Source organism: Scyliorhinus canicula, chromosome 16, assembly GCF_902713615.1.
Source record: "Scyliorhinus canicula chromosome 16, sScyCan1.1, whole genome shotgun sequence".
Classification (NCBI taxonomy): Eukaryota; Metazoa; Chordata; class Chondrichthyes; order Carcharhiniformes; family Scyliorhinidae; genus Scyliorhinus; species Scyliorhinus canicula.
Genome location: NC_052161.1, coordinates 53,586,633 through 53,604,213, shown reverse-complemented (window position 1 = coordinate 53,604,213; position 17,581 = coordinate 53,586,633). Strand labels below are relative to the sequence as shown.

The window sequence follows — 17,581 nt, the reverse complement described above, 5'->3', positions numbered from 1 at the left end:
AAGGATAAGAAATGTTTGGACAGTTTAATCGAGAATATAGTCACAGAGGAAACAGAAGTTCAGGAAAGGGAGGGTGTGACTCTTAGAGTGTTGGGTAGCAGGAATTCATGAAAGGTTGAGAATGAATTGCTGCAGATACTGAATACTGGCTCCATTCAACAAGAATGACATTTATTTATATAGCCTGGCCCCATCAGCCTGTGCCTGTCTATAATTTATATGTGATAGTAATAAGGGACTCTAAATAGGGACAGGTAGCATCCTCTGTACCCAAGAACTAGGATCCCAAAAGATGTGTTGCTTACCCAATGCCAGGGTAATGGATATCTCACTGCAGCTGGAGAGGTACTTGGAAACAGAAATCGGTAAATCCAGTTGCCATTGCCCTTTTTAAAAAAAATATGCATTCATGGGATGTGGGCGCTGGCTGGGATGTTGCCCACCCCTAAATGCCCTTGAACTGAGCGCTTTGCTAGGCCATTTCAGAGGGCATTTAAGAGTCAACCACACTGCTGTGGATCTGGAGTCGCATATAGACCAGACCAGACAAGGATGACAGACTTCCTTCCCTGAAGGACATTCATGAACCAGATGGAAATTTATGACAACTGACAATGGTTTCATGGTCTTCATTGGACATTTAATTCCAGATTCTTATTGATTTAAGTTTCACCATCTGCCTTGGTGAGATTCGAACCTGGGTTCCCAGAGAATTACCCTGGGCCTCTGGATCACTAGTCCAGTGGCAATACCTCTACGCCACTGCCTCCCCTGCAAGTCGGAACTAACAACATCGGAAAGAAACAACGTTGCTGAAAGACTAAAATTAAAAATCAGGATCTAATCTCTGGATTATTGCCCGAGTCATATGCAAATTGATATAGGTGCAAATGGATCAGGAGAATTAATAGGTGGCTGAAAGGCTGATGTGGGAAAAGAAGGGTTAATTTTCATATGACACAAGCACCAGTTCTGGGACAGAAGGAACTTACCAATGGGATGAACTCCACCTAAACTAGGATGGGGCCTGTATTCTAGTGGAAATGATAAATAGGGAGGTGGCAAACATTTTCACCTACAAAGATGGGGAAAGGATCTACAAGAAACATAAACCACCTAAATATAAAGAGAACAGAGAAGGAAAGCATAGGAAATAATAAACGAAGAGAGGACACTCAGCATTAGAGTTGAAGAAGAAAGCTCCTGCTTTTTCAATAGTCAGTTAAAACTTAAAAGCTGAAAGAAAAGGTGAGATTTAAACTTGTATTTAGCTTTTCAATTCTACCTTACTTGAAGGGCAACTCCAGCATATTTTGGTGCATTTGTGTTCTCCTAGGTAAACTTTATCATTCTGGTGACGTTAAAAATCATACCACTGTTTTTGAATCTTCCGAATGCATTAGCCCAAGATGCTTCTTGAGGCTGTAGATACCAGGCGTTTGTTTTATCATGCTATTGTGTCAGATGATCTGGACAACAGGTATCCTAGTTTCCCTTCATGTCAAGGCCAAAAAGTGCTTCTTCTGTTCTACTTTTCCCTGTTGGATTTTACAATGTAGAGTTTCATTGTAGAGTATCATGTGCTGACAGTATCTTGGCAATTCTAGTGTGAAGGTCAGTACGTTGTATTTGTGGCCTCGCAATTTTCTATTTGTTAAAATGAATACAGATAACCAAGCAAGGCCACAATTCAGGTATGCCTAAACTGTGAATCTGCACTTCAAATGTGCTCTTTGTTGCACAGAGTTCTGTCCCAGGAACCTAAAATTGTAAAACCTATTCAGCGACCATGTTTATCTCTTAGTTAATTCTCCTCCTCATTCCACTTTAAAATCTAAGTCTGTCACACATGGGTTCCTGACCAAAGAGGACATCTGGATATCAGTATTGTTCAGTGATGACTCAATATGAAATATGCACAAGAGGCCATCTATTAATTCTCCTTGAAGTTTCACTCAATATTATAGCAGAGACTCCAATGACTAAGGGACACAGATTTAAAGTAATTGGTAGAAGGATTAGAGGTGAGATGAGAATTTGTTTTTCCTTCCCAGAGGGTTCTGGAACTCGCTGCCTGAAAGTAAAGGAAAAATACCCTCAACTAATTTAAATGGTATCTGGATGTGCACGTGAAGTGCTGTAACCTGCTGGGCTATGGTCAAAATGCTGGAAAGTGTGATTAGGCTGCATGGCTCATTTTTCGGCTAGCGCAGACATGACAAGAACATTGGAATTACGAGCAGAAGTAGGCAATTCAGCACTTCAAGCCTGCTCCGCTATTTAATCAGATCATGGCTGATCTCTTCCTGGTTTCAAATCCACCTCTCTACCAGTTCCCCATATCTCATTAACCCGTTGTTCTTTTTAAAATCAGAAATATATCTCCCTCCTTCCTGAAACCATTTAATGACTCAATCCCACTGCACTATGGGGCAGCGAGTTCCACAAATTCACCACCCTATGCGAGAAGTAGTTTGTCCTGATCTCTGTTCTAAATCTACCACCTCTCAACATATATCTGTAACCTCTCATTCTAGAATAGGAAACATTTGGTCTACATTTAATTTATCAATCCCATTTAGTATTTTATACACCTCGTTTAGATCCACTCTCATCCTTCTAAACGCCAGCAAGTATAATTCCAAACGGTTTCATCTCTCCTCAAATGCCAACTCTTTCATCCCTGGAATCAATCTGGTGAACCTCCTCTGAACTGCCTCCAAAGCCACCACATCCTTCCTCAAATAAGGAGACCAAAACTGGGCACAATAATCCAGATGTGGTCTCAACACCTTATACAATTGCAACAACATTTTTCTACTTTTATACTCCAATACTTTTGCAATAAACACTGACATTCCATTTGCCTTTTTAATTACATGCTGTACCTGCATACCGACTTTGTGTGATTCATGAACAAAGGCACCCAGATCCCTCTGCCCAGGTGCATTTTTAATCCGCTTTCCATATAGATAATAATTTGCCATTCTATTTGTTTCAACCAAAATGGATAACCTCACAATTATCTATATTAAACTCCATCTGCCTAAGTTTTGGCCCAATCTCCTAACCTATCAATATCCGTTTGTAAAATCTTTATCTCCTCTTCACTGCCTGTTTTCTCACCTATTTTAGTATCATCCGCAAATTTTGCTTTGTTATACTCTCTCCGTGCTTGCAGGTCATTTATATAGTCAACAGCTGCGGTCCGAGGACGGACCCCAGCGGCACCCCACTAGTTACAGTTCGCTAGCCAGAGAAGGACTCATTTATCCCGACCCTCTGCTTTCTGTTAGTCAGCCAATCCGCAATCCCCTGCTATCTCACCTTCTGAATCAGTCATTTATGCGGCCCCTTGGCAAACGCCTTCTGGAAGTCTAGACATACCACATCCATAGATTCCCCATAATCCACCTTGCTGGCTACATCCTCAAAAGAACTCAAGCAAGTTTGTCAAGCACGACTTACCCTTCATAAAACCGTGCTGACAATGGTGGATTGAGCTTTGTCTTTCCAAATGTTCAGTTACCTCCTCCTTATTGATTAATTCCAGCAACTTCCCTACCAGAGGTCAAGCTAACCGGTCTGTAATTTCCTATTTTTTGCCTCACTCCCTCTTTGAAAAGGGGCGTCACATTAATGTGTTTCCAATCCACCGGGACCCTTCCAGAATCCAGGGAATTCTGAAATATCACAACCAATGCATCCACTTTCTCTGCTGCCACCTCTCAATACCCTATGGTGCAGGCCATCAGGTCCTGGATACTTATCTGCTTTAATTCCATTAGTTTATTCAATATCGTCTACCTAGTGATGGCCCAGGTGCCCTTTTTCTGAGCTGTAAGCCAGGGAATAAAACCCTGGTTAAAGTTTTACGTCCAGTTCTAGTGGCCATATTATAAAAAGGGTATGCAGGCACTGGAGACTGTACATATCAGGAGAGAATTGACAGGCTAAGCCACTTTTCAGTGAAAAAGGCAGCCCAGGGTGACATATTCGAGATCTTTAAAATTATGAAAGGTATTATGGAGTGGATACAGAAAGAATGTTCCTTCCTGTGGGGAAGGGCATAACCAGAGGAGGACATCAACATAAGATAATCACCAAGAAATCCACTTCTGGAATTCAGAAGAACTTTATTTACTCAAAGGTGAGAATCTAGAAATTGCAACCTCAAGGGGTGGTCAAAGTGCATTTATAGTATTTAAGAGCGAACATGTGTATAAGGGAGACGGTAACAGGATCAAAGATAGAGACTCGAATGGAGCATAAACTTCACATGGACTGTTGCACCAACTGATCTCTTTTTGTGCCATATACCCGATGTAAAGTTGTAAAGCAACCTGGTAATGCGTATAGATTCATTGCAATTAGTATATTTCATTCATAGGTTATCTCTTTTTAAAAATAAATTTAGAGTACCTAATTATTTTTTTTCCCAATTAAGGGGCAATTTAGCATGGCCAATCCACCTAACCGGCACATCTTTGGGTTGTGGGCGTGAAATCCACAGGGAGAATGTGAAAATTCCACACGGACAGTGATCCAGGGCCGGGATTCGAACCCGGGTCCTCAGCGCCGTAGTCCCAGTGCTAACCACTGCACCACCATGCTGCCCTTATTGGTTATCTCTGACTGCTCAATTATCAGGACAAGTATGGGCCTGAATTGAATTAATAAAAATGTGAACATTCACAACCATCATCACCTTATATTTGTATATGGGCCATTATGAAAGAGAATCTCTCAGGATGCTTGAAAACCATGAAAGAAAATGATCCAGTTTTAAGCAATACTTACCGACAGATAAGGTATCCAGTTCTATTAATTCCACTAGTACAGTGAACGCCAATAATTTTATCTAAAAATAAATCGGAATAATAAACACAAAATTGAAACATCTTCAAAGTGTAAAAAATGACGATTGATAAAAAAATACACAATGCTACCACGAATTCTGAAATGCTTGTAAGGTTCTCAGCACAATGTTTATTGTCCAATTTGTGCATAAAAATATTTTATTGACAAACTTCAAGTATTTAACTAGGAACATTACATGTGATTTTCATTTTAACCATTACACTTTAAATATAAAGTTGGGTTAGAAATCAAATCATGCATTTTTGTCAGTTTCCTCTCCTCACAAATGATGACTTCCATTACAGTATGTTTTCATATTCATTTCCCAACACCTTGCCCGTGTGACCATTCGTACATGAGACAGGCAAGTGGACTTTCTATTAGAAGATTGTTTTACCATGAAAAAAGGAGATGTGTACAATCCGGAGAGGGGGTTTGAGATTGATCCTACTCTCAGCCAACTATGTGAATTTGTGTGTCATGGATCAATAGATGATCATCAGGAGTGACCCATTTTCCCCTTTAAATCTCAGCAGTGCTTACGTCATCTGCACTACTCCTACTGCCACTCCCAACATAGATTTTAAAAGTCAGCATAGTTTTGAATTCAAACACAGGACATTTTGGCCAACACTGCTTTGCCCCACACTGACTTATTTTTAATCTGAAATCTCCGCGAGCTAAGGAATTTATTTTAGTTCCCAAATATCTCGATATGCAACTACATATTTATGGCATGCTTTTACTTAGCCAAAAATAAACTGATATTAACTGCTTTATGGAATTGAAGCTTCTAAATCTGTCATAATAGTTTGAATGGTGTCAATCAGTAGACATGCATGCCCATTCAGCATATTTAATGCAGGTTTTGCATCCTTAAAAATTGTATCTATTTTTTCTCTTTCTCCCATGACAAGCAACAAAATGGCCTTGATGATAACTTGGAGCCACAATGCAAGTGGGTGAAATCTGATGCAGCAAGGGAAATCTTGAAGTAAGTGCATTAACATGCCACTAATAGACACAATGAAGTCACCTTGTTAGCATTTTATTTCTAGGTTTGGTGTCAATTGCTTGGCAACGGGTTTGAGGAGGACCCAGATGGCCGAATCACAACTCCAGTATTCAGAACAAAGAAAAATTAGTTGCACAAAGGACGACATTTGGTCCATCGTGTTCATGCTGGCCAAAAAAGAGCTATGAAACCTCATCTCAGTTTTCAACTCTTGGTCCATAGTGCTAAAGGTTACAGTACCTCAAAAGTGCATATCTACATTAAAAAAATGATCAGAGTTTCTGCCTCAACCATTCATTGTATTACATGTATGTCTGTTGACCGAGAGGATGATCTACCTCAACCAGCCTCTCCCTATTGTGCACACCCTTCGTTTCATAGTCAAATAGTCTTTGAATATATCTACTCTCATGCACCAAGGTAGTGAGTTCCATCCCTTGGGTTAAAACACTACTCAACTTCTCCCTAATCCCTCAGCCAATTACTTTAAATCTATGCCCTCTGATTATTGACTTCCCTGCTCTTGTAAATAGGTCCTTCCTATCCACCTTCTTTCCCCCATAATTTTATATACCCTCAGTGAAATTGTCTCTCAGCCTCCCTGTTCCAATGAAAACAAACCCAACCTATCCAGTTTTTCCTCAGCTAAAATTCTCCACTTCTGGCAAAATCCTTCAGACCCCCTCTAGAGTGACTGCATCCATTCGATAACAGTGACGATAACTTTATGCAGTACTTCAGCTGCGGCGAAACTCGTATTTTACATTGTTCTAATGTAATCGTCCTGTTCTTATGACCTCGGTCTTGTCCAGTAAAGAAAAGTATGCTATCTTGATCATCATTTCAGCCAGTTTTGTTGCTGTCAGGGATTTTACACCAAGGTCTCTTTGTTCTTTTACATTTCTCAGAAACGTATCATTTATTGTGTATTCCTTTGCCATTTATTTATTTATATTCTCCTCATTTTCCACATTTTCATCAAATATACAACACAAGATTACCAACAATAACAAATACAGTATACACCCTCAACCAGCATCCCCTTCAACATACAAACATCGTCCCGACATTCCAAATACATCAAGACAAAAAGACCAAAGGAGAATCAAGGGTCATCCCATACACGATAAACAATATGCTCAACTCCCTAATAGCAGCTCCCCTCATGTTCGATGGCATCCAATTCTTGAAAGTGCAAGATAAACAATGCCCATGAATTGTAGAACCCTTCCATCCTCCCCCTCAGCTCAAATATCACCTTCACGGGCGTTCCAAACTCACGTTTACCACCCCGAGATGACCTTAAAAACCTCTCTCCAATGTCCCTCCAGCATGGGGGAAGGACCAAAACATGTAAACATGGCTTGCGGGGTTCCTTCCACAGCTCACACTTGCATCCTCCACCCCCTCAAAGAGTCTGCTCATCCTTGTCCTCGCGAGGTGCACCCTATATATGATCTTCAACTGTATCAGCCCCAACCTTGCGCACGAGGTTCAGGCGTTTACCCTCCGGAGCATCTCACACCACAGCCCATCCTCCAACTCTTCCACCCACTTGCTTTAATCCCTTTCAAGGATACTCCTCCAAATTCCTCCCATAAATCACCGACACCACCCCCTTCTCCGTCCCTCCTGTCGTCAATACCTCCAATGACATGGAGGTCAGCACTATTGGGAAGCTCTGAACCTCCTTCTTGGCAAAATCTCATATCTAAACACTTCCCCTGCTCCAGTCCATATTTCTCTCCCAACTCCTCATGCCTCGCAAAACAACCTCCTAGGAACATGTCTTTTAATACCCCGATTTCCCTCTCCGCCCATCTCACTTCCCTGCCTCAAACCGATGGTCCCCGCTAATCGATATCTCTCTTGATACCACCCACAACTTAAAATATTGCCTCAACTGCCTCCAAATCTTCAGCGCTGCCAACACCACCGGACTCCCAGAATATTTACCCGGGGCCATCAGGAGCGGCACTGTGGCCAACGCCCTCTGCCCCAACCCCCTGCACAGACTTTCCTCCACTCTAACCCTGGACCCACCCCCCTTCCCAAACTCAACTCACCTTTTTGGCATTCACCACCAAGTAATAGTACAATAACTTTGGGAGTCCCAAGCCCCCTACCTGCCGTCTTCTCTGCAGAAGTACCTTCCTAACCCTGGCTACCTCCCCCCCACCTCCCAAATAAACGAGGTGACCAACATCTTCACCTCCTTAAAAAACGGCTTTGGCAAAAATATCGGCAGGCACCGAAATATAACAAAAAAAGACGTGGCAACATATTCATTTTAATCTCCTTCACCCAGCCTGCCAGCGAGAGAGGGAGACCATCCCACCTTGTCAAATCTGCTTTCACCTTCCCCACCATAAGTAAGATTGTACCTACGTAGCCCTTCCCAGTCCCGCACCACCTGCACCCCCAGGTATCTAAAGTGGGTTACCGCCCTACGGAATGGCAGCCCCCCAACCTGCCCCCAACACCCGCCAGGAGACCACAAGTATTCACTTTTCCCCCCAATTTTAATTTAGACCCCGAAAAGGACCCAAACGTACGGAGTATCCCCCCCGCCCCAAATCGGCTCTGACACGTACAATAATAAATCATCCGCGTACAGAGCCATCCTATGATCCACCCACCCCCGCACTATTCCCTTCCACACCTCCAAACTCCTCTGCGCGATGGCCAAAGGTTCAATCGCTTGCACAAATAGCAGAGGACACCCCTGTCTGGTCCCCAGTGCAGAGTAAAATACCCCAAACTCATATCGTTTGTGCAGACACTCGCCCTTGGCTCTCTACACAATAACCGTAACCCACTCCACAAATCTTGGCCCAATCCCAAACCACTAACACCGCAATCAAATAGCCCCACTCTACCCGATCAAATGCCTTTTCCAGGTCCAGCGGCACTACCACCTCGGTCTCCTTTCCCACCGCTAGCATCATAACCACATTTAACACCCTCCTGATAACCATATTTAACACACTCCTAATATTTGAGAATAGCTGCCTCCCTTTTACGAACCCCGTCTGGTCCTCCCCTATCACCTTCTGGAGGCACCCCTCCAACCAAGCCTCCTGCACCTTCGCCAATATCTTCGCATCCACATTCAATAATAATATAGGACTGCACGACCCACACTCTGTTGGATCCTTATCCTACTTCAGCAGCGAGGAGATCGGGGCCTGCCCCAAAGTCTGTGGCAGCAGCCCCTTCCCTATCGCCTCCTCAAACATCCCCACCATCAGCAGCGTCAACTTGTCCCTAAATTTGTTATAAAGCTCCACTGGGAACCTATCCAGTCCTGCCACCTTCCCCGATTGTATCCTCCCAATTGCGTCCTTTATCTTCTGTTCCCCTACCGACCCCTCCAATATGGCCCTATCTTCCTCCCTCAACCTTGGATATTCCAGCCGTTTCAGGAATTCCGGCATCTCCAGGGCCACCACCAATTTCCCCGTCCTATCACGCAACTGAACAGTTTCCCTTGCCGCCTCCGTCCAAAGTAGGCCTGGCAGCATGCCAGTCCCACCTTCTCCCCATACATATAAACGGATCCCCTCGCCCGTCTCAGCACCTTCCTAGTGGACAACCAATTGAAACTAGCCTGTAGCTCCCTCCTTTCCAAAAGCTCTGGATCTGCATTCTACGCGGACCTCTTGTCCACCTCCAACATCTCATCCAACAACCTTTGCTCGATTCACCCTCTCCTCTTTATCCACCTTCGCCCTAAACGATACCAACCCCCCCCCCCCCCCTCACCACCGCCTTCAAAGCTTCCAAACCACCGCCTGTGATACCTTCCCATGCAGTTGAAACCCACGTATTCCTCAATTACCCTCCCGATCTTTTCACAAAAACCTTGGTCCCCCAGCAACCCCACGTCCAATCTTCACCCTGACCTTTGCACTGTCCCCTTCTCCAGGACCATGTCCACCCAAAGCGGTGCATGATCCAAAATTGCTAACGCAGAGTACGCTGACCCGTTAACTCCAGCCAACAGTGCCATCCCTACTACAAAAAAAAAATCTATCCTCGAGTAAACCTTGTGGATCGAATACTCCCGCTCCCTTGAATGCAAGAACCTCCATGGGTCCACTCATCCTATTTTCTCCATAAGCCCAGTCAACACCTAAGCAAGTGAGCATGGCTGCAACCTGTCCAGCCTTGACTCCTGCACAAAGTTCCAGTCCCCACCCACTATCAACTCATGCAAGTCCAAGTCAGCAACGGTCCCACATACCTTCCTCATGAACCCTACATTGGACCCAGTTAGGACCATACAGACTTGTCAACGCCACCAATCTCCCCTCCATCTGGAACCTCACTCTCTTATTCCGTGCAAACAAAGGAACCCCCAAAAAACCGTTGCTACACCAAACAAAGACAAAAATTGACTCATATAACAGCATGAAGTATTATCAGGAGGGATCCTCTCCTGTCCCCACCAACATCTTAGCAAAGTACTCCGCCCTCCACTCCCTTGGGCAGGCCCACGATCCTCAAATTCTGCCGCCTCAATCTATTTTGCCAGATCCTCCAATTTTGCTTGCAGCCGTTTGTTGGCATCAACCACCCTCTGCAGCTCCTCCCCCATCAAGGTGAGCTGATCGCTGTGCTGTGACATGGTTTCCTCCACTCCCTTCCTTTTCTCACCCTGCACCCACACCTCGGCCGATGCCTTTGACATAGGCACCTTCACCGGGGCAATTGCTTCCTCCACCAACAACTTCAACGCCACCATCATCTCCTTCCTCAACACCTCCATGTGCTTTGTGAACTGCGTCTCCAATTCCAAAGCCATCACCTAGGTCATCTTTTCTGCCGCAAGCAGTGCGGCCCCACCAAGCCACCCAGCCACCATCTTGCCAGCTCCCATGCTGGCCCTTTCAATCGATGGCAAACCCTCACTCCCTCCCTTTTTCAGGGTGGCTTTCTTCACGGTAGCATGGTGGTTAGCATAAATGCTTCACAGCTCCAGGGTCCCAGGTTCGATTCCCGGCTGGGTCACTGTCTGTGCGGAGTCTGCACGTCCTCCCAGTGTATGCGTGGGTTTCCTCCGGGTGTCCGGTTTCCTCCCACAGTCCAAAGATGTGCGGGTTAGGTGGATTGGCCATGCTAAATTGCCCGTAGTGTCCTAAAAAGTAAGGTTAAGGGGGGGGTTGTTGGGTTACGGGTACAGGGTGGATACATGGGTTTGAGTAGGGTGATCATGGCTTGGCACAACATCGAGGGCCGAAGGGCCTGTTCTGTGCTGTTCTATGTTCTATCTTCCTTATGTCTACCAACACTGGATTATCAAAGAATTGTCCCCTCGGACCGAGCATTATATTCCAAATAAAACAAGCCTCGAGCAGGAACCACCCAACGTGTGACCTCCCCCTATCTTCTGCCACCGGAAGTCCTTTGCCATTTATTATATAACATTTCTACGAACTGAATTAATGTTTTGCCCATGTGACCAGTCCATGGATATCTTCCTCCAGTCTATATCTTTCTTCCTCATTATCAACCACACAAGTAATTTTCAGGTCACCTGCAAACTTCTTAATCATGTCCCCCACATAAAAGTCTAAATGAATTACATACACCTTCCAATTACAAAAATGGTTAGCTATAACCCTTTGCTCCTCGTCACTGAGCCAATTTTGGATCCAACTTGCCACTTTTCCTTGATCCCATGGGCATTTAATTTTCTGACCACAATCATCTGAAGATAAAATTTGAAGTAGTTGGGGGTTTGGTGAAAGAGAAGACGAACGGCGAGCATGGATTCAGGATATCAAAAGCTACACCATGCTCAATTGCTCCCTTGATGTACTGCTGGGGACAATGATGAGATGAAGAAAGCTTTTTCTGCCACAATGGAAGTGTGGCTGGTGGTGGTTCAGAAGGTCAGCAGCAGGAACACTTTGTCATGCTCCTGGGTTCAGATCAAGAAATGCTTTAATAACTTAAGCAGGTCAGGAAAAGTATACACAGCTGCACACTTATTTCATGCTGTGCTCATCATCACCATCACCTCTACACAATCTGCTGCGTCAAGCCTACTCCATCACATTACACTCAATTAATTTGCAATTTGTATGCTTCTCATACTATCCATTTCCTCACATCCCCATCTGTTCACTCACCTACATCCTTATGCAATTTGATGGCTCCCCTGACGCTCACCCTCTTCAAAAGCATTATATCTAATAGGTACACATATGTCATTACAGTCACTCATAAGTCATTGCTTAGGAAAAGAATACAAAACATGATCTCAGTAGGGAGTGAAATATGTTCATCTTCAGAATGAGAACTGAGAGGGTACTTATTGTTTATTCCCTTATTTCCCCTTTCTATTATTTTGCTGTTACATTTTTGATCCATGGATGATTTATGGACTGGTGTCTTTAAGGCAGCCTACATCTTTAATTCAAGCAGAAGTAAGCAGTGGCCTGTGCCTTTAATTCAAACAGAAGATTTCAGAGGGCTGTGGTGTTTCAGACTGGTGATTGCAGACTGGCCAGTGATGACTCAGTTTGATTGATTTGGCCAATGAATTAGCCCAAAAGGCTGTGCGCTGCCCATTAATAGATAGCAATTGGATATTATCCCACTGGAATGTTTTCAGAGTCATGACGTTCCAGTTTAGTTTCACTTTTGATTCTGAAACCTGGATGAAGGGTTCTAACTAACTCTCTCCAAAACGATCCACCAAATTATCTCCGTAAAACGACTGTGTGGGCTGGCTCTCTCTCCAGCAAGTCTGGGTGGCATTCTCTTGAGACTGCAGAGGCCTGAAATCAAACCACGAGCTGAAGAACAAGGTTTGATGTGAAATAAAGTGTCCCTGCAGAAAGATATAGGCCTGAATGTGAACCTCAAGCTGAAGGCCCAGTTTGATAAAAAAATAAAAAAAGTGTCTCTCCAAAAAGCTTGCTTCTTGTAAATACTGTATTTTCTGACCTGCAGGGACCCCAAATGAATGATTCTGCAAAGAAGACCATTACCAGCTGTAAAACTGAGACTTTGATCAACAACGTACTGCGAGGAAAGCATGCTAAAGAACCACCATTTGTTGCAAAGACTCTTATCTTTTGGCTTTCATCCTCATCAATTGTACCCCTTTCCACCCCCCCCCCCCCCTCTGTTTGTCTGTCTTGTGTCTGTGGGTGGAGGGTGGGACAGTTATTAGCTTGTTGTTATCCAGCATTTGCAATATGCAATGCTGCATATTTCATGATATTTCTTGATATAAATAAACAATAATTGTGTTTCAACTTACAAACATGGTGACTGTAAATATTGGGCAGCCAAGGGCCAAAGACATCGGGAATTCTTGTAAGAATTATTGGTTAATTTGTTTATATTGGGCCTCTGGGCCCTTGGGGTTGAAATTGACCATGCATTTGCCCAGGTGACGTAACAGAAGTTGTAACATTCATATCTCGCCAAAACCAATTCATATCTTCTCATTTTTTTTTATATAGAGTACCCAATTCATTTTTTCTAATTAAGGGGCAATTGTTTTAGTATGGCCAATCCACCTACCCTGGACTTCCGGTGGCAGCGATGTTCGAGTGAGCCGCACATTCGGCGGGCTCTCACTCCGGCGGGCGTTTAGGGGCTGATTCCCCGCGATAGCGGGATCACGGAGCTGAAGGAAGGCGGCAGCGAAAGTACTGAGGAGCGGGCTGCGGCACAGGGAACAGCGGGAGTCCAGGAGGCAGAAGAAAAGAGAGAAAAAGGGACAGAGGAAAGGACCTGAAGAAACTTACCTGAAACCTAAGATGGCGGACACACGGACCCTAGACTCAGCAATCCAGCAGGCGCTGGATAACATGCTCCAGGTAATGAAGTCCAGTTTTGAAGCGCTGAAGCGGGACAGCTTGGACCCAATCCAGAAAGCGGTCGATCAGCTGAACCAGAGGCTGGATGCACAAGATGTTAAAGTTAAGGAGCTGGGAGAGGCGGTGGAGGAGCAGGCGGATGCGCAGACGGTTCCGGTGCTAGAGGTTGACGGGCTGAAGGAGCGGCAGAGAAGACTGCTGGACAGAGTGGAAGAGCTGGAGAATAGCGCCCGCAGGAACAACCTGAGGATGGTCGGCCTCCCGGAGGGGGCTGAGGGAGCTGATGCCGCAGCGTTTGTAGCAGACCTATTGATGTGGCTGATGGGGGCCGAAGCCTTTCCGCGACCGCCGGAGCTGGAGGGGGCATAGAGTGCAGGCGAGGCAGGGGTGGCCGGGCGGACCCTCCCGCCCGATGGTGATTAGGTTCCACAGGTTCGTGGACAAGGAGCGGGTGCTGCGGTGGGCAAAGAGCACCAGGAGCAGCACGTGGAACAACAGTGTCCTCCGCATTTACCAGGACCTAAGCCAGGAGGTGGCTCGGCGGCGAGCAGCCTTTAAGAATGTCAAGGAGGTGCTGTTCAAGAAGCACGTGAAGTTTGGTCTGCTGTTCCCGGCTCGTCTATGGGTCACGCACCAGGGTCAACACCACTACTTCTACGAGCCTCAAGAAGCGATGGACTTTGCGAGGGATCAGGGGCTGGTCCCGAAAAGAGGCCCCACGGATGCGAATTAGGGCTCTAGGACTACCGTAGGAAGGTACGCCCAATGGGCCTGGACTGCTGTTCAACGGTTTGCTGGGTCAAAGGTGCCAAGCGGAACATTTGGGACTCTTTCCTTTGTTCATGGACATTGGTTTGGGGTTTTTTTTCTTTTTTTAATTGTTCCCGGAGAAAATAAATTTTCTCTTATGTTTTTGTTTTTTCCTCTTTTTTCTGTTTTTTCCTTTTTGGGCGGATTTGTACTTTTTGTGCAGCACGCGGAGGACACTGGAGCCGGCACGGTAACGAAGGGGGGCCGGTCAGCAAGGGGGGGGCCAAGGACGTGGGTTGGGGGGGGGTTTTCTTGGGGGTTTTTTGTTTTGTTTTGTTGATGTCCATGCCTTCCTGTGCCAGTGAGTTTGCTCCAGTGGGTTGGAGAGGGGGATGGGGCGCCGGGAGTGAGGAGGAGGACGGGGAAACAATGGGAATGAGACAGGAAGGCGCCAGAGTGTTGAGTTACTGGGCTACCAGATTGGCTAGGCAAGGGAGTCAGGTGGGGGGGGGGGGGGGGGGGGGGGGGGGGGAGAAGAGAGATCACAGCCAGTGGATGGCAGGGGGTGGGGGTATCGGGGATGTTGTTGGGGGGGGGGTTGTTCTGCTGACGTGGGAGGGACTCGAAATAGGCACTGGAAAGGAGGTCGAGGGTGGAGGCAGCCAACGGGCGGGCCAGGAATGGCGCGACGCACGGGCCGGGGGCCGGCCCGAGAAAGGCTATGGCTGACTGCGTGGTGGGGGGGGGGGGGGGGGGGGGGGGGGATGGGTTGTGCCCCCCGACCAGGCTGATCACCTGGAACGTCAGGGGACTGAATGGACCGGTTAAGAGGGCGCGGGTGTTCGCGCACTTGCGGGCTCTAAGGGCGGACACATGTTGCAGGAGACACATCTGAAAGTGTCTGACCAGACTAGGCTAAGGAAGGGCTGGATTAGCCAGGTCTTCCACGCGGACTTGGACTCGAAGTCCAGGGGGCTGGCAATCATGATCAACAAGCTGGTGCAATTTGAGGCGGAGGGCATAGCCGCAGACAGGAGGGGCAGATACCTGATGGTAAGGGGCAGACTGGAGGGGAGAAGAGTGGTGCTGGTGAATATATATGCCCCGAACTGGGATGACGTGGACTTTATTAAAAGAGTGCTGGGGAAGATCCCGAACCTGGACTCGCGTAGGCTAATAATGGGGGGGGGGGGGGGACTTTAACATGGTCCTTGACCCGGCTTTGGATCGGTCGTGTCCCAGAACGGGTAGACTCCCAGCAATGGCAAGGGAGCTGAAAGGGTTTATGGAGCAAATGGGGGCAGTGGACCCCTGGAGAGCTAGACAGCCGACAGGAAGGGGCTACTCGTTTTACTCGCACGTCCATAAAGTATATTCTGGGATAGATTTCTTCGTACTAAGCAGGGAATGTATAGAGGAGGTAAAGAACACGGAATATTCGGCAATTACTATCTCAGACCATGCCCCGCACTGGGTAGACCTGCAGATCGGGGGGGGGCGAGCTACCAACGCCCACAATGGAGGCTAGACGTGGGACAGCTGTTGGAGGAGGGGATCTGTGAGGGGCTTCGGAGGTGTATGCAAAATTACCTGCAGGTGAATGACACGGGGGAGGTCTCAGCGGCGGCCCTGTGGGAGGCGCTAAAGGCAGTAGTGCGGGGAGGAGCTGATTTCAATCGGGGCCCACAGAGCCAAGGCAGATAGGGCAGAGATGGATAGATTGGTCAGGGAAATGGGTCGGATAGATGAAGAACACGCGGAGTCCCCGGGGGAGGTTTTACTCAGGGAGAGGCAGAAACTACAGGCGGAACTGGGGGCACTATCTACGAGTAGGGCCGTGGAACAGCTTAGGAAGGCGAGGGGCGTGGTGTACGAACATGGGGAAAAGGCTAGCAGACTGTTAGCGCAGCAACTCAGGAGGAGGGAGGCGGCCAGGGAAATAGGTAGAGTGATGGATGGGGAGGTGCGCAGAGTGGAGGACCCGGCAGGATTGAATGAGGTATTCCGGGACTTCTATCGCAAGCTGTATACTTCGGAGCCGCCGGAAGAACCGGAGGAGATGAAAAGGTTCTGGACGGGTTAACATTCCCAACAGTAGGTGGGGGGCTAGTGGATGAGCTGGGGGCCCCGATTAGAGTAGAGGAGGTATTGGGGGGTCTAAAGGCCATGCAGTCGGGGAAAGCCCCGGGGCCAGATGGATACCCAGTAGAGTTCTATATGAAGTTTTCTGAGTTGGTGGGCCCGGTCTTGGCGAGGGTTTTCAATGAGGCAAGGGACAGAGGGACCCTGCCACCGACAATGTCGCAAGTCACTATATCACTGATATTGAAGCGGGGTAAAGACCTGGAGGCGTGCGGGTCCTACAGGCCAATCTCCCTGATTAATGTTGACGCCAAGCTCCTGGCAAAGGTACTGGCGGTTAGAATGGAGGACTGCGTACCGGAGGAGATTGGGGAGGACCAAACTGGGTTTGTGAATGGCAGGCAGCTGTCGGCCAACTTGAGAAGATTACTTAATGGTGGCGATGGACGCCGAGAAGGCCTTTGATCGGGTGGAGTGGGACTATCTATAGGAGGTGCTCGGACGGTTTGGGTTCGGGGAGGGACTGGTGAATTGGATCAAATTATTATATCAGGCCCCGAGGGCCAGCGTCAGGACTAACAGAGAAGTGTCGGAGTACTTTAGGCTGTACCGATGGACCAGACAGGGCTGCCCGCTCTCCCCGCTGCTGTTTGCGCTGGCCATAGAGCCGCTGGCGATTGCGCTGAGAGCCGCAGAGGGATGGAAGAGGATGGTGAGGGGCGGGGTAGAACATAGGGTCTCTCTTTACACAGACAACCTGCTCCTGTACGTGTCGGACCCAGTGGCCGGGATGGGAAGTATACTGGGAATGTTGAGGAAGTTCAGCCAGTTTTCAGGATACAAATTAAATACGGCCAAGAGTGAAATGTTTGTGGTACAGGCAAGGGGCCAGGAGAACAGATTGAGAGGGCTACCGTTTAGGCTGGTTGAGGAAAATTTCCGGTATTTGGGAATCGAGGTAGCACGAGACTGGGGCAGGCTGCACAAGTTAAATTTGGCCAGGGTGGTGGAGCAAATGAAGGGAGAGTTTGGG

At 47.0% G+C, this 17,581-nt stretch overlaps 1 protein-coding gene across 1 annotated transcript in view; it reads right to left on the bottom strand.

The window, feature by feature from the left end:
• LOC119951078 (RNA/RNP complex-1-interacting phosphatase-like) overlaps nucleotides 1-17,581 on the bottom strand; it is a 108,221-nt gene that overhangs the window by 37,472 nt on the left and 53,168 nt on the right. Inside the window, exon 6 of the mRNA XM_038774124.1 lies at nucleotides 4,801-4,861. Coding sequence (XP_038630052.1) covers nucleotides 4,801-4,861 — 61 coding nt within the window. The remainder of the gene's footprint in view (nucleotides 1-4,800; nucleotides 4,862-17,581) is intronic.